At 42.0% G+C, this 23,348-nt stretch overlaps 2 protein-coding genes across 2 annotated transcripts; both read left to right on the forward strand.

Annotated features, from left to right (window-relative positions):
• The first annotated feature begins 2,719 nt into the window (after positions 1–2,719).
• LOC148075305 (cytochrome P450 2B4-like) lies at positions 2,720–6,916 on the forward strand. The gene is made up of 9 exons (XM_087795094.1): positions 2,720–2,972; positions 3,892–4,054; positions 4,125–4,274; positions 4,638–4,798; positions 4,871–5,047; positions 5,743–5,884; positions 5,939–6,123; positions 6,190–6,331; positions 6,403–6,916. Exons 1-9 carry the CDS (start codon positions 2,808–2,810, stop codon positions 6,588–6,590), a joined length of 1,473 nt encoding a protein of 490 aa, XP_087651220.1. The 5' UTR covers positions 2,720–2,807; the 3' UTR covers positions 6,591–6,916.
• Positions 6,917–15,576: 8,660 nt separating this feature from the next.
• Positions 15,577–22,332, forward strand: LOC148075306 (cytochrome P450 2B4-like). Its single transcript, XM_087795096.1, has 9 exons — positions 15,577–15,774; positions 16,610–16,772; positions 16,843–16,992; positions 17,389–17,549; positions 17,622–17,798; positions 21,136–21,277; positions 21,334–21,518; positions 21,585–21,726; positions 21,798–22,332. Exons 1-9 carry the CDS (start codon positions 15,610–15,612, stop codon positions 21,983–21,985), a joined length of 1,473 nt encoding a protein of 490 aa, XP_087651222.1. The 5' UTR covers positions 15,577–15,609; the 3' UTR covers positions 21,986–22,332.
• The last annotated feature ends 1,016 nt before the right edge of the window (positions 22,333–23,348 follow it).

The following is a 23,348-nucleotide window of genomic DNA, read 5'->3' on the forward strand; positions in this document are numbered from 1 at the left end:
AACGGTCAAAACAGGAGTCCGTTCCGGTCGCTCCAACACGCCGTCACTTCCTGTTTCCGGGTCTTAATGTTTCGCTTTGTGGAGAAAAATGGTCAATTGAGAGTGTTTCACGGGTCGTTTATTCGCCGCTTCAAGTCAAACAAAATACAAGCTTTCACGATCGATCGCACTTTCTTCCGGCAACTGTACAGGTCAATAGCCCCGGGATAAACGGTCTCAAACTGTATAAAATTCTTCTCACTGTAATTTTTCTTTTTTCTTAATATACTTGTCTTATTGCTATCTCAATTGATCTGCTAAGTGTATTTTCTGCTGTGTCTACCAGATCTCTTGTGAGAATTTCTTGCCTGTGTGTTATCATTGCTACATTATCGATTATCTTTTTTTAATTAATCATTTTTACTTTATCTATTTCATTACCCTCTTGATCCATCATCAGCTGCTCTCCTGTAACATTGAACACTGGTGCCCGGTTGCTTACTTTCTCTTTTATTGCCATTTCTTGCAATTCAACAGACAGTTGGGCATAAGGTTCAAAATATTTTTTTGTCTGACAGTTGTAGATTTAGTTTTTGGTTTTCACCTTCTAGGTAAGGTGGTGGTGAATCTGTTTATCAGTAACATTATTTTCATCAACAACTTCCTTTTTAGCAGCTTCAATATTTAACTTTATCATTTTACCATTTCAATCAGCATAGAAAATTTGTCTATATCAGTTTTTGCCTGTTAGCCTGTTATTTTATCGTAATATAGGTACTCACTTTGCAACCAACGCAAACATAGGAAACGAGTATTTCAACTTGTTTCAATAAACTTGCGGCATCAATCCTCGCAAGAAATGCTTTTTTTCCCCAAAAAAAATGTATAACACGCTTGAATACTTTTTTTATAATGATAAAAATTCTTTATAAAAAACTTGTAATATCAAATTCACAAGCAAAAAACGCTTTTCAACCAATAAAAGTCTACGGTAGTTGACCGTAAAGCTACTTTTTCATATAAATTGATAAAGACCAAGTAAGCCTTTTTTACTCTTTTTAAAAAAAAAACGAAACTCGCAGCATAAAACTTACAAGAAAAAAACTCTCTTTTTTAGCCAATAGAAATTCAAGAAAGTTTATCTATAAATTTCTTTATTTAAAACTTGAAAAACACACATTAACGTTAACGATGCATTAATCAAGATAGTTTGTTTTTGTTTTTTATCATAATATAAGTACTCATAAGGCAGCGTAACCTATAAAAAACGTAATTATTTAACCAAGAAAAGCTTTTTTAAAGAAAACATTCGATTTGTACTCTCGGGGTTCAAGCGGTCTCTAAAGGTGTGATAGATGCCTCTATAACGTGCCAATGGAGCTTAGTTTACCACTCGAAAGAATCCCAAGTCAAATGGTTACTTCAAGCTCTCTGTGCCACGATCCCCTGTGGAGAGTACTTCCTAATTTGTTTCCTTTTCTAATCATTCAAATGTTCTTGTGTGGGGGTTTCCGTCTCCTATTCCACCCCTCCCGGATGTGTCCCGCTTCGTTCTTTGATCCACGACCCAAGGTGTGAAAGGGCAGACAACGTTTTAAATAAACGGTGTCGTATCTCTAATTGTGTTTCAAGCTTGTCTTGAAACAGTGAATCAGTCTGAGTGGAATGTTGATTGTGAATGTGTATTAAAACGTTTAAGCTCTTAGATGAAGCGAGTCATTTCTACTTTATATTTTGATTATCTTTTTGCGTTAATTTAAGTATGGCGTATACTTATAGTGTATAATAACTTTTAATTTAACAATGTGATGTGGCAGGAATATGGCAAAAACACTGACAGGCAGAGCACATGTTATTTAATATCAAAATATTGGTTGCAACAAGAATAACTTTACTGGCTAGAAGACCAACCATAACAATTTGATGATCAGGCGCCGACTGGGTTGCTCGGTTGCCCTGTATTCTTCCGTCGAGCCCTCGCAGGTGGGGTTGATGAGGTGGGCTGGCCTCCCAAGTTGGGAGGAGTCGTGACAGTTTGTAAATTTGTTTCAGGAAATTGTATTTTTTATTTCAAAGTCTGTATACTTGTTTAAAAAATAATAATAATAAATGTAGCTTTGTTTTAGACTTTTTTAATTTGTTTTAGAAATGTTTGATTTTGTTCCAGAGTTTTCAAATTTTTCAGTTCTGGGCCACCGTAGTTCTCTCATTATGAAAGCCTCAAAAATGTCTCTTTCGACTGTCGTCTATCACATCGTCGATTTTTTAAGTAGAAAGTATTCTAGCCATGGCTCTTAATGCCTGTGCATTAATCTCACAATATTGTGAAATAAACAGTCAAAATAAGTGGTATAAATAATATTAATTTCGTGTAGAAATCAACAATATAAATAACAATGATTATGATGAATGTTTAAAATAAGAAGAATAAAGAATAAACTCAATTATTAAAAAAAAACAAAAACTAAAGGACAGATATTAATCTGGCCTCTGCACCAGGACATCTAAGACACTTTGTACCCACTTATCACAAACGCAAAGAAACTACTTAAAACATTAATTGTTTTGTTTTTTATCATCAAATTAAAATCTCCTTTTTAAAAACATGTTGCGTCACCAATTGAAACACGACTGTGTCTTTAAATAAGATACAAAAGAGTTTGACTCTTTACCACTGCCTTTGGCCTCAGCTGGGCTTGAGCCAGAGATAAACAACCAGGTGAGAGTGCAGGAGGAGCTGCCAATTCTGGTCGAGAGATCAACAGCTGGATTATAAAAGTCCTGCCGTTCATTCAGTGTCTGTGAGGAGAAGCAGTGACAGGATCACGATGGAGCTTTTGACGACAGCGTTCCTGGCCGGGCTGATCCTGCTTTTGCTGCTGAAGATGAAAAGCAGCCAGAAGTTCAACTTGCCTCCTGGACCCTGGGCTCTTCCTGTCATTGGAAATGTGCTTCAGCTGGACAAGAACGCGCCTTTCAGGAGTTTTGTAAAGGTAGGAAGATCTGCAGGTCTAATAATAATTCCGATAACATGTATTGAATAATGAGAATTGTTTAAGCACGCTAACAGCTCTGTTGTCTATTCAAAAGTAATCAGTATTCCACTTTTAAATTTCTGTTTAAATTCTACAAATAACATGTTCTTTATTACATATCAAAATAAATATAAAGCCAAAATATTTATATATAATCAATTCATATTTGTATCTTGTACTTTAAAATCTCATAAACAAAAGATTTATATATAATATCAAAAGTTGTTCCTGTGTTTGTTTTTTTCCATCATATTAAGATTTTTCCTTTTTTCTTTTACATTTTTTATTTACTTGACGGCCCCTTTGACACAGGCATGTTTTATTACGAGACCCTTCAGGAAATATAATGTCCTAAACCTGAACCAGCGGATTTAAGCCTAATATTAGCAAAAGTATTTGTCATTTTAATAGAACAAATTAGACATTTTCTGAGAAGATGATGCATCTTCAACTTTTTTTCTTGTCTTAAAGCAACACAATGTAAAATTTAAACATGAACATTTGGAATTGTAATAATCTGAGCTGCTATTTTATCTGTGATCTTAAATAACAACATCTTCGTGAAACATGAACAGGTTTCTCACTCCCCCTACAGTTTGAACGGTGTAATTGAAATGCAGTGAATCTCGACATGAGCATTTTTTTGTGGAGCTTTAAAAAGTCTTAACAGTCCTTTAGCCATTATGGAAATGACTGCAAGTGCCATCTCCGATACACCGCGGTAAAGTTGGTTGTGACCCTGGTGACCCCGGGATGATGACAAACTAATTGTCAAGTTTGGTTGATTGTTTGAAGGATTATGAATAACACATAGTGTTGCTTTAAATATGCTGATCTGAACTTGCTTTTAATTGAGTTTGTGATGATTGTTTTCTAGATGAGTAAAACCTACGGGCCGGTGTTGACGGTGTACCTGGGCTGGCAGCGGACAGTGGTCCTAGTGGGTCATGATGCGGTAAAAGAAGCATTGGTTGACCAGGCAGATGACTTCACAGGAAGAGGACCACTGGCGTTTCTGATCAAAGCCACCAGAGGCTTCGGTAGCACATCAGCCAAATACTTGTTTTATCCGAATCTCACCATCAGAGCTCTAAAATAATCCTCATGCAGGTTTGGGGATCAGCAACGGTGAGCGCTGGCGGCAGCTGAGGCGCTTCACACTGACGACCCTGAGGGACTTTGGGATGGGTAGGAAGGGGATGGAGGAGTGGATTCAAGAGGAAAGCAAACACCTGAGAGACTGGATCATCTCATTGAAAGGTGCGCTTAAATGCAGAAACGCTCAGGAAATTTCAGGACATCTATCTTGGTCAAATTAAAATGTCATTTAACTTTGAATTTCTAAAAAGAAAACACCTGAATTGGCCACCACACAATCATACCACATGTACAGTACTTGTACACTTGAGTACCCTTGATTTCAGTTTTTATTGGACTCTATCTACAGACCCACAGTTCGATTAAAAAATAGCTTCCATCATGTATGTTTGTGTGTTTTTCATCTTCTGCAAGTCTCGGCTGAACATCCTTCTGGCTCCTGATGCTGTAAAACTTCATAATCCACAGTCTCTCTTTATGAAAGTTTTTTAATTAGTACAGATTTATCTTATACTGTGTGTCCAGGTGCCGTCTTTAACCCCACGTTCCTCTTGGGCTGCACCGTGTCCAACATCATCTGCTGCCTCGTGTTCGGACGGCGCTTCAATTACGACGACCAAGAGTTCCTGCACCTCCTCAACACCATCAACGACATCGTGACGTTCGGTGGAAGCCCCATCGGCCAGGTATGGAGCTCTTTATTTTGTATCCAGTTTTTGGTGATCACATCATTCAAACCACTGAATTTCTCGCTCCAGATGTACAACCTCTTCCCGCGGGTGTGGGAGCGGCTTCCAGGGTACCATCACACAGTGTTTGCCCAGATGCTGGAGATCCGAGAGTTTATTAACAAGGAGATCCAGAGGCACGTTGAGACCCTCGACCGCAGCTCCCCCAGGGACTTCATTGACTGCTTCCTTATCCGTATGCATGATGTAAGAAATATGGATCTGGTTCCTTGAGAACAACACACTTGTGCAAAAGCACAAGTCTGAACGCGACCGGAGTTCGCAGGCGTCACACTCAAATATGTCCTTGTGTTACAAAACAGGCGGAACTAATAACTTTGACATAAGTGGTCCCTTGCAAAAACACCCACAGATGACTCTTAAAAATCCACAGTATACTCACACATGGATGCAGGTCATTCCTGATCTGTGTTTCTGTGGATCTCCTGTACAGTTAATCGCAACAAAAATTAAACACGTTTTGTTAACCCTTGTGTCATCCCTGGGTCGAGGTGACCCGAAGGCCCGAAAACAAATTGTTTCATCCCTCATGTTGCTTCTCGGCCTTCGAGTCACCTTGACCCTGGGATAACACAAAGGTTAAAGGGCAACTAAAGTGTCTCTTAAGTTGTATTTTTAATGTATTATTATTGAGAAAAATGGTAATGAAAAAAATACTTAGTAAATATCAGTCTTGAGTTAACATAATTATTAGAACCTATAATAATAAAAAAGACTATCAATAGAAAAATATCTTAAACGTATTTCTTCAATTTTCTTAACTTTTGTTTTTAGGGCCAGACTATCACATACTTGCAGTCCCGTTCATATTAAGTGTCTTAATGCTGTAGACAATCACACCCACAAACAAATACAATGTAGAATCTCTGTTTGTTGTTCAGGAGAAGGACAACCCCAACTCTGAGTTCCACCACGAAAACTTGGTCTCCACAGTGATGAATCTGTTTCTGGCGGGGACTGAAACGACAAGCTCCACCATCAGATTCGGACTCAGTGCTCTGATCAAATACCCGCACATCCAGGGTGAGTCCCGAACTTGTGATGATGTCTTCATTCACTAACGTCCTTCGTCTCCAGAAAAAATGCAGAACGAGATCGACTCCATGATTGGCGACAAAACTCCCAACATGGAGGACAAAAAGTCTCTTCCCTTCACTGACGCCGTCATCCATGAGTTTCAGCGCTGCCTGGACATTGTCCCTATGAGCCTTCCTCACTACACCCTGCATGACGTTTCCTTCCGAGGATACGTAATCCCAAAGGTATTTCTGAGCCAGTTGAGTGTACTGTCCAGAACGCTTTTGTGACTGATTGTCTTGTCATTTAAGGACACGGTCATCATCCCTCTGTTGCACTCCGTCCTGAACGACGAAAACCACTGGGAGAATCCAGAGGTTTTCAATCCCGAACACTTCCTAGCCAAAGATGGCACCTTCAAGAGAAACGTGGCGTTCATGCCCTTTGCTGCAGGTCTATATCATCACGTGCTGAACCATGTTTTTACGTCTTGCTCATAAGTTTGGTTTCTTCTCATCCGACAGGAAAACGAGCCTGTGTTGGCGAGTCGCTTGCCCGGATGGAACTTTTTATTTTCTTGGTGACTCTAATGCAGTACTTCACAGTCTCGTGCCCGGGTGGTCCGGACAGCATCGACCTGAATCCGGAATACAGCAGCTTTGCAAATATTCCGCGTCAGCATGAGCTCCGCGCAGAGCTGCGTGTCAAATAAACAGGAAGATTTAGTCAAACTGGAGAATGAAATCTAGAAATAGATTTAGAAAAAAAATTCGTCAGAGCAGCCAGTAGGTGGCGCTAAATATTGGGAATTTTGAGTTGCTGAAGTCTCTTCAAAGATATTGTGGTAACCCTTGAATGGTCAACAACTTTTAATGATAATATTGTGTTCATACCTTCATTCTGACATGATTTCATCTCATGCTGTGTATTGTTGATTGTTTTTACCAGACTTCACTGTTCACTTCAATGTTTTGATCATAATTCATTTTAAAACATGTTTTTATGTATTCTAAACCTTAAACCAGATTTATATGTAAAGTGTCTGTCTCCTCTCAGTTTTTAATATAGAAGCCTCTATAAATTAGTGATGGTCTGATGAAGCTTCATAGCGCAGATGGTGATAGGAGACCTGTGGCCGATCCCTCTGCTCTATGCCAGGCGGAGGGAGTGCCAACCGGTTTTCCATTTTCGGGGTGGCCACTCAAGGTTTGGATACCCCATGGGAAGGGCTGAACAGCTGGGTTCTTGACTCCGGGGTGATGCACACCAGCTTGAAGGCTTCTTTTACCAGGAAAATTATGCCTCAAATGGTTCGTTTTTCACGTGCAGTAACGTCACTCACAGTACTTCCTCCCGTCCAGGAGGTATTGTTCTTTCATGCAGTCTCTGCTGGACAGTTGGCAGGCAGTGTTGGCCCTCAGGGTATTTGCTGCAGAAATTGCAGCCTATCATACATGCTGTGGAGGGGTTTCTGTAGGGTGCTACACTTCGGTGACCCGCTTCCTGCGAAGGCATCTCTGCCGCCAGTGTTCTGGACGCCCTAAAAAGGACGAAATTTGAGCCATTGGAGAAGCTGCCCTTTGATGTTTTGTCATTTAGGGGGGTTTCACTCTTGTTAACCCTTGCCTCGGCCACGAGAACTAGTGTTCTCTGTACTCTCTCTACCAGCCCAGAATGCCTGTCAATTGCTGTCGATCAGTTTTCCTTTTCCATGCGTCCAAACTCTGCCTCTTGTAAAGGTGGTCGTCCCCCTTTTTATAGGTAAAGGAAGCCTGCCACCTACTGGATGGCGAGTTAATTAATTGGCGGGGCAGAGTCCTGAGGTATAAACCCAGCTGGAGGGCTTCGTATTCATTCGTAGAACCGTGTTTTCACTAGTAAGCTAAGAAGAGACAGAGAGAAAATTCAACGTTGAATTACCACTCAATTACACGAAAAGCGTTTCATGACGGTTCTTTAACTCCGAATATTTCTGAAGAATCTCAGAAGAAGACTGAGGATTTGGTTCCTCTAAAACAGGGGTTTCAAAAGTGTTGGGTAAGTTTACTTTCTACGTGAACCAGTTCAAAGTTCAGTTCACCAGTTTTAAAATAAACCAATTCAGTTCATGGTTCAAGTGTTCAAAAGTTCACTGATCCGAGAATGAATTAGTTGATTGTTTATTTCTACAGTATGTTTTCCTATAAACTCTTATTTCCAAAGCCTTACACACAGGCAGCTATTATTAGATCAGTTTTGACATTAAAATGCATCATTTTTCATTTTTATATCAGAAACTATTCAACATTTGTCATCAGTATTCTAAGAAATACAGGACTTTCTTACATTTTAAGGTCAGAACAAGCACCAAGCCAAATAAAAGGACAATCTCACTCTATGCCCTGATGTTTGCTTGTTTCTGGCTTGCATAAAACCACCAGCTCCACTCTTAGATACGCCTTGTATGTTCTGATGAAATACCCAGAGGTCCAGGGTCAGTCTTCATTTGACGGCTGCTCTCGAATTTTCCGACCAATTGTATTTCCTTTTTTAGAAAAAATGCAGAAAGAGATCGATAGTCTGATTGGAAGAGGCCGAACTCCAATGGGGGCGGACATGAAGTCGATGCCTTTTAAAGACGCCGTCACCCATGAAGTTCAGCGTTGCCTGGATATCGCCCCCTCACTACTCGCCCATTGACATTTATTTTCGAGGATACATTATTCCCAATGTATTCTTGTCTTTCTTGCATTGTTTTCAAGGGCCTTTGTTGATTACCCTTATGCATATGTCTCTTTATTACCTCCTAAAATATCAAATTGCAATTTACTATTTACATTTTAAATATCTAAATACTTCTATATATATATATATATATATATATATATAAATAATTTAAAAAAATTGTTCTGCCTATACCAAAATATTTTCTTCTATCTTCTCACGTAAATAAAAATGTAAACTTGTGTTGTCATTACTTTTTTAATTGAAAAAACGTTTTATTTGCACTTATATTTCAATGGTTCCATTATTTTCAATTAGTTTATGTCAGGGATTTTCTCCCAGACAATCAGAATGAGAACAGAGACAAGTGTTAGAATATCAAACAGAGTTAGAATCCAGTTTTTACCACAAGCAAGGAGTGGAGAGGCACTTGGCACGGCTCGTCCCAAACCACTGAAGAACCGCTCTGCTTGCTGGCTTTTTATTCCATATTTCAGATGATGGCACACTTGAATACAAACAGTTTGTTCATTTGTTGCTGGACACAACCAGCAAAGACCTGTTTTCCGTATGACTCAGTGAGCGCAGCCTGCACGCTGAGTTCAGCTCCTTTATCTTGCTGAAGGTCACAGTATCTTAATGCACTAACTGTAATTTCTCAGGAAACTAAATTCTAACTCGGAAGTACCCTTGTTTGTACTAAAGAAAAGTGTCATGCAATTGTTTGTGAATAGCCGATAAAACCTGCTTCTGTGTAATTACCAAGATGTTGGACATTGTAATGGATGTGACTAATACGTTCTATGTTTTTGATAGGTGGTTACGGGGAAGATGGCGGAGATAACAGGGAAATTCTCGAATCCTTAACCTATGGGATCAGCCAACTTGTACCGGTCCGGGGCACCCGTAGGGAAACCAATGGCATCGATGCAAGTGGGGTCGTCCTTCCCCATCCAACCAACTGCTCTCTTGCCCTATTCCTACTCAAGGCGGAGTCATCCAAAGAGAGTGCTGTTTCTGGACTGAAGGCAACTGCGATGACTGGCATGATCAGTGTAACCAACATTCACAGTCCGTTCCACTGAGAGGGCAGGTTCTGTTGTAACCCCATATCTCAAATTTCAGCCCTTCTAGTGGACATGTGTGGTGTTACTTCAATAGTAGTGGTGCAATTCACATTAATTTTACCCAAATCTTTATCAGTGGTATCGCTACCTTTGAAACAAGTGAAGTTCTGGTTTCTCTCTATGTCACTGCTAAAGATGGGTCTGGCTCAAAACCAACTGGAAAGAAAGGTTCCCATTTGTTACACTAAGGCTTGGTGTTATCTTTAGTCATTAGTTCTGTCATACAGTTCTGGGGAACATGTTTAAATGGCACGATTCTTAACAGGGGTCTAGGACCCATACACACAATGCATGAGTGATTCATTAATTTGCCTGTTTCCATAGCTAACTTAACCCAATTATTTTCATCAAGACTTTGTTATGTATAGGTAAACAAAAAGTAGTCACATCTTGAGTTGGCCATGTATATGGTTCAAAATTTAAGACTTTCTGAGAACTTGCTCTGATTAATTTCGTAGTGACTGACCTTTCAGCTCGAGTTCTACGTGTCAGTCATTATAGTTTAGACCAGAATGATTTGGAGTATAGAGTAGACTTTCATGATTCTATACCTTTTTGGAACATATCATATCACCTTTTGCCTTTGTAAGAAGTACAAAAGCTTTTTTTACATTTTATCAGACATGGATGTTCAAAGAGGATTACTTCTTGACATTTGTAATAGAGCATTTGATTTACCCAAGGGTCAATGCCCCGGCGTTTTCTCTCGTTTTGGTCGTTCTTGTATGTCACGTGGCCTTGGTATGCTCTTTCTATACCGTCCTTTTTACCGTCCATGATGTCCCTTGTGGCTGGTGTTTCCCAACATGCCCATGGTGCTCAGATTACAAAAGTGGTTAGGAAGAGGGTGGTGAGTATGGGGCGTAGAAAAAAGGGGGACAAATCATTGTTGCAGTGCTCAGGGTAGTCAGAGGTTACTAGCACGATGAAAACCCTGTCAGAACACTGTTGTTGTCTCAGCTCAGTAGTTTGAAGTCCTGCATCTTATTGTTGCTTGGATTAGTTGTGGTCTGCAGGCTCAGGTCATGGAGGCAGACCCGGCTACAGAAAAACATTTAAGGGGGGGCATTACATTTTTTCAGGGGGGTAAACTTTTCAACCTAAAAACATATTGGCTTCAGGCTGCACAATGGCTCTGGGACTACTCGCACAGTACAGAGAAATAATTCTCCCATTACTTAAAAGTGACGGTTGATCCCAAAATCTAAAAAAAACCTAAAAACCAACAACAAAGTTTAGTGCTGTGTCCATTTATTTAACTAAAGCACCATACAGCTTCACTTCTACTAAAAACATAAGAACTGAAGTCAACCTGAACACTGGATTGAACAATCAAATAGGTTTTCATCTTTTTGAACATAATCATGTTAGGTGTGATGTGTGATCTGTTTGACTACTTCATGAAGCCCAGTTGCTGAAAAATATGTTTTTTAAAGGGCACCAAATGACCAACATGACAATACAGGCTCATTCTACAGGAGCCTTGTTTTTAAAAGGTACGATAAAAACAATACTGAACTTTCACCGAGCCCAAGTCCAAGGCAGGTGTCTTGGTGAGTTTAAGTAAAGGCTTTAGCTGCAGCTACCTCTCTCAGTTTGAATGTTCACTCCAGAGTTCAGGTTGACTTCAGTGCTTGTGTTTTCAGTAGACATGGATGGCGCTGCTTCCTTCTCGCTCCCTTGTTACTTTTCCTTTTCAGGGTATTACGGATGTCCATACTGAAAACCAAAACTATTACTGCCTCTATAAGCAACTGTAACCATTAATGTCAAATGATAACAATAACTGTAGTTGAAACCTAATGACCACTTGGGAGTGCTGTTCTCTAACATGATGGATGTGTGTTAAGAGATCGGAGAAGATAATAAACGAAACACATTTTGAATCCCGGATTGCTGTTGGCGTTGTTGTGTGTTCTCTCATGGAAATAACTAAAGAGTTGAGCTACAACACTGTACATTTACATCACCTGTAATAGGCCAGCGCTTTGGCTTCGTTCGACAGGGCAGAGGGTTGGCCACTCTTATGTAAAAAAACCTACTTTCCTGCCAGGGCGGCCACGGCTGACCCTGGGGGCGGGCACGGCCCCCCAATGCCCGCCAATGCCGCCGGGTCTGCATGGAGGGTTGTCAAGATGTCACAGTTTGCAGTGGGAGAAGTGAATCCAGGGGATATTTCCTTCAACAGCCGTAGGGGTGGTGAAGTAGAACCTGGAACGGTCCTTCTCAGCGATCCCTTTTCCACACCTTTCGCTTGATGACCTTGATGAAGACCTGGTCACCAATGTGCACTGTCTGTTGCTGTCAATCATTGACAAAATGTGATCCGTTGTCACTTGCACTGGCTACTGTGAGTGCATCTGGTTTAGCCTTTGGAAAGATCTCAACCAACTAAGAGAAGGCGTCTAAATACTGTCCTTTTTTGGATTTTATCAGGTTGAGCAACCTATGTGATTTGATACATTTTGCGCCCTCTGCTGTACTGCTGCATTTACTCTTTGCAAATCTGTACCAGACTTTTGCAGTAATCAAATCACTATCTTGTTTTAACTGAACAGTCACTTTCACTGATTGGACTGATTTTTAGAATTCCATTTGCTGACATTACTCTTATGGTTTTATCTCCTGCTGTTATGTAATTGATGTCACCGATTACTGTTCGTTCCGCTTGGTGCTGAGAGAGGAGCAGCATTGGAAGACTCCCTGGACTTTCGACCCCGAGAACTTTCTCAGCATAGACGGCAGCTTCAGGAAAAACCCTGCGTTTCTGCCGCTTCCACAGGTAAAACAAAATCAAGTCCAACGGTGTGAGATCTGAGATCTGTGTTCACGGCTCTTCTTGGGACAGGGAAGCCAGACAGATCATGTGATGTGGCAGGAATATGGCAAAAACACTAACAGACAGGCAGAGCACACATAGTCAAACAGAGTCGGCGTTAACATCACTGTAAACTGGAGAGTTTACCTACAACACCCTTTACACCCTTGTCCTCAGGTCCAAAACAAGGTTGTTATTTGGTTGGTTTTCTATGGTGGCCCGGGAGTGCACACACTAATTTCCTATAATTTATTTTAAGAAATTCTGAAACAAATTTACAATTCAGGAAATTGTATATTTAAGTTTGTAAATTTGTTTGAGGAAATAGTATTTCTTTCAGAGTTCATAAATTTGTTTTAGGAAATTGTAATCTACTTTCCAGGTTTGTAAATTTGTGTCAGAAAATTGTTATTTAGTTTCTGAGTTCGCTTAATTAGTTTCAGTAAATATTTTTTCTTTCAGAAAATTCTATTTAGTTTAAGAGTTCTTAAATTTGTTTCAGGAAATTGTAATCTACTTTTCAAGTTTGTAAATTAATGTCGGGGAATAGTATATCTTTAAGAGTTTGTGTGACGTGGGCCGAAAAGCAGAATGCTCAAATGCTGACTTAAATATGCTCAAAATAAACTCTTTAATCAATGGTCAGTGTCTTGCTTGAGGGGGGTGAGGTCCAGAGGAAGCCAATTGTGCAGCAGTGCTGGTGGAGGGAGACAGGGCCGGTGCTCAGGTTGTGGTGGACTGGGGCCGGAGTGCCCAGGTAGTTTTTTTTGTGAGCTGAGGTCAGAATTACTATTTGGGCTCAATTAATTCAATTTAAGGTCGCTCATAGACTCCACTATTCCAAAACAAGGCTAAACAGAATCTTCCCTGCCATTCCATCCTCATGTGATCGCTGTTCAACGTCAGAGGGTTCACTCGGACATATGTTCTGGTCTTGCTGCAGGTCAAGATCTTATTGGTTGGAGTTTTTCAATTTTTTCTCTAAAGCATACAAGGTGAATGTGATCCAGACCGGTGCTTTGGTTGTTTTGGGATGTTCTGAATCAACCTCTAATCTATCCAGCACTCAGCAACAAGCTCTAGCTTTCTCTCTGGTTGTTGCAAAGAGAGTGATCCTGAGTGAATGGAAATCACCATCTCCACCTTCCTTCAAAAAATGGCTCAATGATATGGTTTCTCTCCTGTATCTGAAACAAATTAGATACACAATGTCTAATTTAAACTTGAAATTTGTCAAGATCTGGGGACCGTTTCTGGACGCTATCAGGAAGTGACAATGAAGCATAACCCACCTATTGTTGCTGTTCCTTTAGAGGGAGTTTTGTGAACTCTCTGACCTCCTTGTAAATACTTTTTTTTTTTTTCTGCAGCATTGAAAATGTTAACTTATTATTTTTTTTTTTCTCTTTTGTGGTCTGGCACTTGGCTTTTCTTGTTTTGATGTTTCTTATTGTCCTGTTGTTTTATTTTTTCTGTCTTTTACATATATAATATAATTAACTATATATATATATATATATATATATTTTTGTTTGTTTGTTACTCTGTACTGTCTTTTTTTGTCTGAAATGAAAATAAAATTTGTAAAAAAAAAAAGAATTACTATTTGGGCAAGCCAACAAGTCGACAAGAAAAACTATACAGTACTTGCTAGAAGACCAACCATAACAGTTTGATGATCAGGCGCCGACTGTGTTGCTCGCAGGGCTCTTGTAGTCCGTTGAGCCCTCGCAGGTGGGGTTGATGAGGTGGGCTGGCCTCCCAAGTTGGGAGGAGTCGTGACGGTTTGTAAAGTTCTGAGAAATCAGAGTTCGTAAATTTGTTTCAGGAAATTTTGTCTGTATATTTGTTTAAAAATAATAATACATTTAGCTTTTTTTTTTTTTTTACACTTTAATTTGTTTTAGAAAATGTTTTATTCTGTTTCAGAGTTTGTAAATGTTGCAGTTCTGGGCCACCGTAGTTTTCTCATTATCATCAGTTGTCGTCAATCACAGCGTCAATTTTTTAAGTGGAAGGTATGTGAGGTGTTCAAAGTCGAGAGACCCAGATGCGGAAACAGTTCAGAGTCTTCGGTAGAAATCCAGAACGTTTTAATTTCAGTTCGTAAAACGTTCAAACACGTAATCACAAAAAGAGGTACAAATCCAAAATATGCCCAAGAACGGGTGTCAAAAACAAAAACGCATCCACAATAGAAAACGGGTACACAGGAACTCAGGATGCAGGCAGGGGCGCGGCTGGCCGATAACTAAAAGAAGATCAAGAAAACTCACGTCAGGAACAAAAGATGCTGACAACTTCAGAACAGAAGCAGTCCGAAAAAACTCAGTATAAGATCCAGAGCCAGCGGAGGATTCACACCTATGTAAGGAGACGAAATACTCTGGTGGATTCTTCCGGGACGAGATGCTCCTTAAGAATGGGAAGAACCCGCCAAGAAATCAGCCGAAGACCGTGCACACCTGCCTGCGCCTGTCACAGAAAGAAAACAAAAACAAGGGCATCACATGGGAAACATGACAGTAAGTATTCTAGTATTCTAGCTATGGCTCTTCGTGCCTCTGCATTAATCTCCCAAAACTGTTAAATAAACAGTCAAAATAAGTGTTCTAAACATTATTAATTTCATGTAGAAATCCACCTTACCAATAACAATGATTATGATGAATGTTTAAAATAAGAAGAAAAAAGAATAACCTAAGTTGTTTTTTTTTAAACTAAAGGACAAATATGAACCTGTCCTCTGCACCAGGACTTCAGAGACACATTGTACCCACTTATCACAAACGCAAAGAAACTACTTTAACAAATATTTTTTATCAATTATTTTATCATCAAATTAAAATCTCCTATTTAAAAATATGTTCCGTCACCAATTGACACAACTGTGTCTTTAAATAAGCTACACAAAGTTTGACTCTTTACTGCTGACTTTGGCCTCAGCTGGGCTTGAGCCAGAGATAAACAACCAGCTGAGAGTGCAGGAGGAGCTGCCAACACTGTTGAGAGATCAACAGCTGGATTATAAAAGTTCTGCCGTTCATTCAGTGTCTGTGACCAGAAGCAGTGACAGGATCACGATGGAGCTTTTGACGACAGCGTTCCTGGCCGGGCTGATCCTGCTTTTGCTGCTGAAGATGAAAAGCAGCCAGAAGTTCAACTTGCCTCCTGGACCCTGGGCTCTTCCTGTCATTGGAAATGTGCTTCAGCTGGACAAGAACGCGCCTTTCAGGAGTTATATAAAGGTAGGAAGATCTGCAGGTCTAATAAAAATTCAGATAACATGAAGTGAATAATGAGAATTGTTTAAGCACGCTAACAGCTCTGTTGTCTATCTATTCCCTTTTTTTTTTATTTCTGTTTCAATTCTACAAATAACATGTTCTTTATTACATATTAAAATAAATATGAAGCCAAAATATTTATATATAATTCATTAATATTTGTATCTTGTACTTGTACATCACATAAACAACACATTAATATATAATATCAAGAGTTGTTCCTGTGTATTTTTTCCATCATATTAAGATTTTTCCTTTTGGATTTAAACCTAATATTAGCAAAAGTGTTCGTCATTTTAATAGAACAAATTAGACAATTTCTGAGAAGATGATGCATCTTCAACATTTTTTTTGTCCTAAAGCAGCACAATGTAAAATTTAAACATGGAAATTTTGAAAAGTAATAATCTGAACTGCTATTTTATCAGTGATCTTAAGTAGCAGATGTGTTTGAGAGACCATAGGTGTACTATCATGACTAGAGTAGCGAGAGTGCTTCGTGGAACATCAACAGGTTTCTCGCTCCCCCTACAGTTTTAACGGTGTAATTGCAATGCCGTAAATACAGACATGAGCATTTTTTGTGGAGCTTTAAAAAGTCTTCACAGTTCTTTAACCATTATGGAAATGACTGCAAGTGCCATCTCCGATCTATCGCTGTAAAGCGGGTTGTTACCTGGGGGACCCCGGTGATGACAAACTAATCATCACAGAGATTATGAATAACACATAGTGTTGCTTTAAATATGCTGATCTGAACTTGCTTTTAATTGAGTTTGTGATGATTGTTTTCTAGATGAGTAAAATCTACGGGCCGGTGTTGACGGTGTACCTGGGCTGGCAGCGGACAGTGGTCCTAGTGGGTCATGATGCGGTAAAAGAAGCGTTGGTTGACCAGGCAGATGACTTCACAGGAAGAGGACCACTGCCGTCTCTGTTCAAAACCTCCAGAGGCTTCGGTAGCACATCAGCCAAATACTTGTTTTATCCAAATCTCACCATCAGAGCTCTAAAATAGTCCTCATGCAGGTTTGGGGGTCAGCAACGGTGAGCGCTGGCGGCAGCTGAGGCGCTTCACACTGACGACCCTGAGGGACTTTGGGATGGGTAGGAAGGGGATGGAGGAGTGGATTCAAGAGGAAAGCAAACACCTGAGAGACTGGATCATCTCATTGAAAGGTGCGCTTAAATGCAGAAACACTCAGGAAATTTCAGGAAATCTTGACATCTATCTTGGTCAAATTAAAATGTCATTTAACTTTGATGTTCTGAAATTAAAACGTCTGAATTGGCTACAAGACAACTCCATACCACATAGCAACTAGTACATTTCAGTTTTTATTGGCATCTAACTACAGACCCCACAGTTCAATTAAAAAATAGCTTCCATCATGTAGGACAAAACTACTCAACACGTTTTTGCTATATATAGTAAACAAAAGTGTGTTTTTTCATCTTCTGCAAGTCTTGGCTGAACATCGTTCTGGCTCCTGATGTTGTAAAATGAATGATCCAAAGTCTCTTTTTATGAAAGTTTTTGAATTAGTTCAGGTTTATCTTATACTGTGTGTCCAGGTGCCGTCTTTAACCCCACGTTCCTCTTGGGCTGCACCATGTCCAACATCGTCTGCTGCCTCGTGTTCGGACGGCGCTTCAATTACGACGACCAAGAGTTCCTGCAACTCCTCAACGCCAACAATGACATTGTGAAGTTCACCGGAAGCCCCATCGGCCAGGTATGGAACTCTTTATTTTTTATCCAGTTTTTGGTGATCAGATCATTCAAACCACTGAACCTCTCGCTCTAGATGTACAACCTCTTCCCGCGGGTGTGGGAGCGGCTTCCAGGGTACCATCACACGATGTTTGCAAAGATGCTGGAGATCCGAAAGTTTATTATCAAGGAGATGCAGAGGCACGTTGACACCCTCGACCGCAGCTCCCCCAGGGACTTCATTGACTGCTTCCTTATCCGCATGCATGATGTAAGAAATATGGATCTGGTTCCTTGAGAATTGTACTCATCAGTATGTGTCCGTTTGTACAAAACTCTCTTTTCATTTACATATTTACATTATAAAATATGCTTAAGCCCAAGCCCAGCCCACTGAAAACACACATTTTTCTGAGGCGAAAATCTTGTTTACCATGACACCGCCTTCTCTGCTGTGATTGGTCAAACATCAGGGTTTGTCACCGCGCATCATCAAACCCGGGAGTTTCCACCTCCAAGGGACTTGTCGTATAAACAAAGTGGGGTATGATTACAGCTGGCTGAAGGATGAGTGAAGCCATTACTACATCATAATGGACTCTGCTCTCATACCCTTTTGTTCGCTAAGATTTCAGACGGGTGAGCACTTTATAAAGTAATAAGTTCAAAACATGGTCACGATGAGGAACTTACTGCATCTTGGATAGGAAGACTTCAACATTTGAACCATGTGACTGAGTCAGGAGAGTTGGGTTTTTCATCCATTCATTGTCATCCGCTTAATCCGTCGCTGGGTTGCGGGGGCAGCAGCTTCAACAGGGAGCGCCAAACGGCCTTCTTCCTTGCAACATCTGCCAGCTCTGACTGAGGGATCCCGAGACGCTCCGATGCCATTGAAGAGATATAATCTCTCCACCTGATCCTGGGTCAACCCCTTGGTCTCCTCCCAGCTGGACGCTCCTGGAACACCTCCAAAGGGAGACGCACAGTGGGCATCCTCAAGAGATGCCTGAACCACCTAATTTGACTCCTTTCCACGCAGGGAAGCAGCGGCTCTACTCTGAGTCTCTCCCGAGTGACAGAACTTTTCACCCTATCTCTATGGGAGAAGTCCGTCACCCGTCGAAGGAAACTTATTTAAGCCGCTGGTATCCGAGATCTCGCTCTCTCCGTCATGACCCAAAGTTCATGACCGTAGGTGAGGGTAAGGACAAAGTTTGATCGGTAAATAGACAGCTTTGCCTTTTGGCTTAGCTCTCTCTTATGCACAACAGTGCATAAGAGTTAATGCAATACCGCCCCTGCTGCACCAATTTACCAACCAAACTCCAATTCCCAAACACCCTCACGCGATAAACAAGACCCCAAGATAATTTAACTTCTCCACTTGAGGCAAGGGCGCAATCCCAACCCGGAGAGAACAATCCATTTTTCTCCTGCTGAGAACCATGGCCTCAGATTAGGAGGTGCTGATCCTCATCCCAGCCGCTTTACATTGAGGTGCAAACCGATCCAGCGAGAGCTGAAGGTCGCAGCGTGATAAAGCCATGATAACCAAATCATCCGCAAAAAGCAGTAATCGGATCTTCAGGCCACCAAACCGCAAACCTTCCCCCCCAGAGCTGCGCCTTGAAAACCAGAAACAGGATTGGAGACAAAGCACATCCCTGGCGGAGACCCACTCTCACCAGTAATGCATCTGATCTGCATCCAAGGATCCGCACACAATTCCCGCTGCAGGAATACAGTAAATGGAGGGCCCTCAGTAGAGAGCCTCTCACTCCATACTCCCGAAGCACCTCCCACAACTTCGCCCTGTACACTCGGTCGTACACCTTTTCCAAGTCCACAAAGAACATGTAGACAGGCAAGTCATACTCCCAGGCACCCTCGAGAACCGTAGAGAGCAAAGAGTTAGTCCGTAGTTCTACGGCCAGGACGGAACCTGCATTGTTCCTCCCAGATCTGAGACCTGGACCTTTCCAGGACCTTACCATGAAGGCTGAGGAGTGATGCCTCTGTAGTTGACACACAACCTCTGGTCCCCCTTTTTAAATAGGGGGACCACCACCCCGGTCTGCCACTCGTCAGGTACCATCCCAGACGCCCACGCAATGTTGAAGAGACGAGTCAGCCAAGACAACCCTTCAACACTCAGAGCCTTCTGCATTTCTGGTCTAATCTCATAGATTCCTGCAGCTTTGCCACTGTGGAGCTTTCTGACTACCACAGCGACTTCGGCACGAGAGATCAATGAAGTCCGCCCATCGGCCTCCAGCTCTGTCTCCAATAGACCAATAGAGAGGGTGGGACATCCAGGTTGAGGAGTTCCTCAATTTACTCTTTCCAACGGCCAACAACATCCCCAGTTGAAGTCAGCAACATTCCATCCTTACTGTTAACAGCTTGGACACTCTGCTGCTTCCCCCTTCTGAGGTGCTTAACCGTTTTCCAGAAGCGCCTTGGTGCCGACCAAAAGTCTTCTTCCATGGATTCACCAAACTCTTCCCACACCCGCTGTTTAGCCTTTGCAACAGCCGAAGCAGCTGTCCTTCGTGCCAGGCGGTACTTTGCAACTGCTTCAGGAGTCCAGCAAGACACTAGGTCTCGATAAGACTCCTTCTTCAGTCGGACGGCTTCCCCTGCCATCTGGTGTCCACCAAGATGTCCTTGGGTTGCCGCCCCTTGAGGCACCAATGACCTTCAGACCACAGCTTGCAACTGAAGCTTCAGCCATGGCGGCTTTGAACACCAACCACTCATGTTCGATGTCCCCAACCTCCACATGGATTTCGGCAAAAGCTTCTCGGATGTGTAAGCTGAAAACTCATCTGACATCTTTGTCCTCCAGACGTTCCCAGTTCACCTGAACTACACGTTTGGGCTTACCTGGTCAGTCCAGAGGCTTCCCCTGCCATCAGAGCCAGCTCACAACCAGATGGTGATCAGTTGACAGTTCTGCCCCTCTCTTCACCCGGGTGGCCAGATTATACCGCCTCAAGTCAGATGATACGATTACAAAATCGATCATTGACCTGCGGCTTAGGGAGCTCTGGTGCCAAGTACACTTATGAGCCTCCCTATGTTGAACATGGTGGTTGTGATGGACAAGCCATGTCAAGCACAGAGGTCCAACAACAAACGACCGTTTGGGTTAAGATCAGGCAAACCGTTCATCCCAATAACGCCTCTCCAAGTCTCTCCATCATTGCCCATGTGTGCGTTGAAGTCACCCAGAAGGACAATGGAGTCCCCAGGTGGGGCCCCGTACAGGACCCCTCCAAGGACCCCAAGAAGGCCGGATACTCCAAACTACTGTTTGGTCCATATGCACAAACAACAGTCAGGGTTATACCTCCGTTCAGTCTAAGCCGTAGGGAGGCAACCCTCTGATCCACCGGAGCGAACTCCAATATGCAGGCGCTCGGCCGGGGGCTTGTGAGTATTCCTACACCCGCCTGACGCCTCACACCATGAGCAACACCGGAGGAGTTGGGTTTTCACATTAGTACTTTAATATAACTCTAGTTAAAACTCATCTCACAAGACAAAATGGACACTTCACACCCATAAACAAATACAATGTAGAATCTCTGTTTGTTGTTTAGGAGAAGGACAACCCCAACTCTGAGTTCCACCAGGACAACTTGGTATCCACAGTGATGGATCTGTTTATGGCGGGGACCGAAACGAGCAGCTCCACCATCAGATTCGGACTCAGTGCTCTGATCAAGCACCCGCACATCCAGGGTGAGTCCCGAACTCCTGATGATGTCATCATTTCACTAACCGTCCTTCGTCTCCAGAAAAAGTGCAGAAAGAGATCGACTCCATGATTGGCGACAGAACTCCCAACATGGAGGACAAAAAGTCTCTTCCCTTCACCGACGCCGTCATCCATGAGTTTCAGCGCTGCCTGGACATTGTCCCCATGAGCCTTCCTCACTACACCCTGCATGATGTTTCCTTCCGAGGATACGTAATCCCAAAGGTATTTCTGAGCCAGTTCAGTGTACTTTACAGAACGCTTTTGTGACTGATTGTCTTGTCATTTAAGGACACAGTCATCATCCCTCTGTTGCACTCTGTCCTGAACGACGAAAACCACTGGGAGAATCCAGAGGCTTTCAATCCCGAACACTTCCTAGCCAAAGATGGCACCTTCAAGAGAAACGTGGCGTTCATGCCCTTTGCTGCAGGTCTATATCATCACGTGCTGAACCATGTTTTTACGTCTTGCTCATAAGTTTGGTTTCTTCTCATCCGACAGGAAAACGAGCCTGTGTTGGCGAGTCGCTTGCCCGGATGGAACTTTTTATTGTCTTGGTGACTCTAATGCAGTACTTCACTGTCTCGAGCCCGGGTGGTCCGGACAGCATCGACCTGGATCCCGAATACAGCAGCTTTGCAAATGTTCCGCGTCAGCATGAGCTCTGCGCCAGGCTGCGCATAAAATAAACAGGAAGATTTAGTCAAACTGGAGATTGAAATCTAGTAATACATTTTGAATTTGTCAGACTGTCACATTTTTTTGTCAGAGCAGCCAGGAAACATAGGTGAAGCTAAATATTGGGAATTTTGAGTTGCTGAAGTCCCTTCAAAGATATTGTGGTTACCCTCGAATGGTCACCAACTTTTAATGATAAGATTGTGTTCATACCTTCATTCTGACATGATTTCATCTGATGCAGTGTATTGTTGATTGTTTTTAACAGACTTCACTGTTCACTTCAATGTTTTGATAATAATTTGTTTTAAAATGTGTTTTTATGTTTTCTAAACCTTAAACCAGATTTATATGTAAAGTTGCTGCCTCCTCTCAGTTTTTAATATAGAAGCCTCTATAAATTAGTGATGGTCTGATGAAGCTTCATAGCGCAGATGGTGATAGGAGACCAGTGGCCGATCCCTCTGCTCTATGCTAGGCGGAGGGAGTGCCAACCGGTTTTCCATTTTCGGGGTGGCCACTCAAGGTTTGGATACCCAACGGGAAGGGCTGAACAGCTGGGGTCTCGACTCAGGGGTGATGCACACCAGCTTGAAGGCTTCTTCTACCAGGTTCTACGAATTGGTGCGAAGCCCTCTAACCTCATGGCCCAGCAGCCCCTTCCTCGCTGAGTTTTCAGTTGGAGGAAGTGCGGGGCCTCGAGGATAAACCAATAGCGAAGCGGTTAGAGGGCTTCGCACCAATTCGTAGAACCTGAGATTATGAAGATAACGCAGGGGTTTTCTCATTACGAAAGCCTCAAAAATTATTATTTCGACTGTCGTCAATTTTTAAGTGAAAAGTATGTCAGGTGTTCAAAGTCGTGAGACCCAGATGCGGAAACAGTTCAGTCTTCGGTAGAAATCCAAAACGTTTTAATTTCAGTTCGTAAAAAGTTCAAACACGTAATCACAAAAAGAGGTACAAATCCAAAATGTGCCCAGCAATGGCTGTGAAAAACAAAAACGCATCCACAATAGAAAACAGATACACAGGAGCTCAGGATGCAGGCAGGGGCGCGGCTGGCCGATAACTAAAAGATGATTAAGAAAACTCACGTCAGGAACAAAAGATGCTGACAACTTCAGAACAGAAGCAGTCCGAAAAAACTCAGTATAAGATCCAGAGACAGCGGAGGATTCACACCTATGTAAGGAGACAAAATACTCTGGCGGATTCTTCCGGGACGAGATGCTCCTTAAGAATGGGAAGAACCTGCCAAGAAATAAGCCAAAGATGGTGCACCTCCCTGCGCCTGTCACAGAAAGAAAAAAAAACAAGGGCATCACATGGGAAACATGACAAAGTATTCTAGCCATGGCTCTTCATGCCTCT

The sequence above is a fragment of the Callionymus lyra genome, chromosome 7 (assembly GCF_982586985.1).
Source record: "Callionymus lyra chromosome 7, fCalLyr1.hap1.1, whole genome shotgun sequence".
In the NCBI taxonomy this organism is placed as follows: Eukaryota; Metazoa; Chordata; class Actinopteri; order Syngnathiformes; family Callionymidae; genus Callionymus; species Callionymus lyra.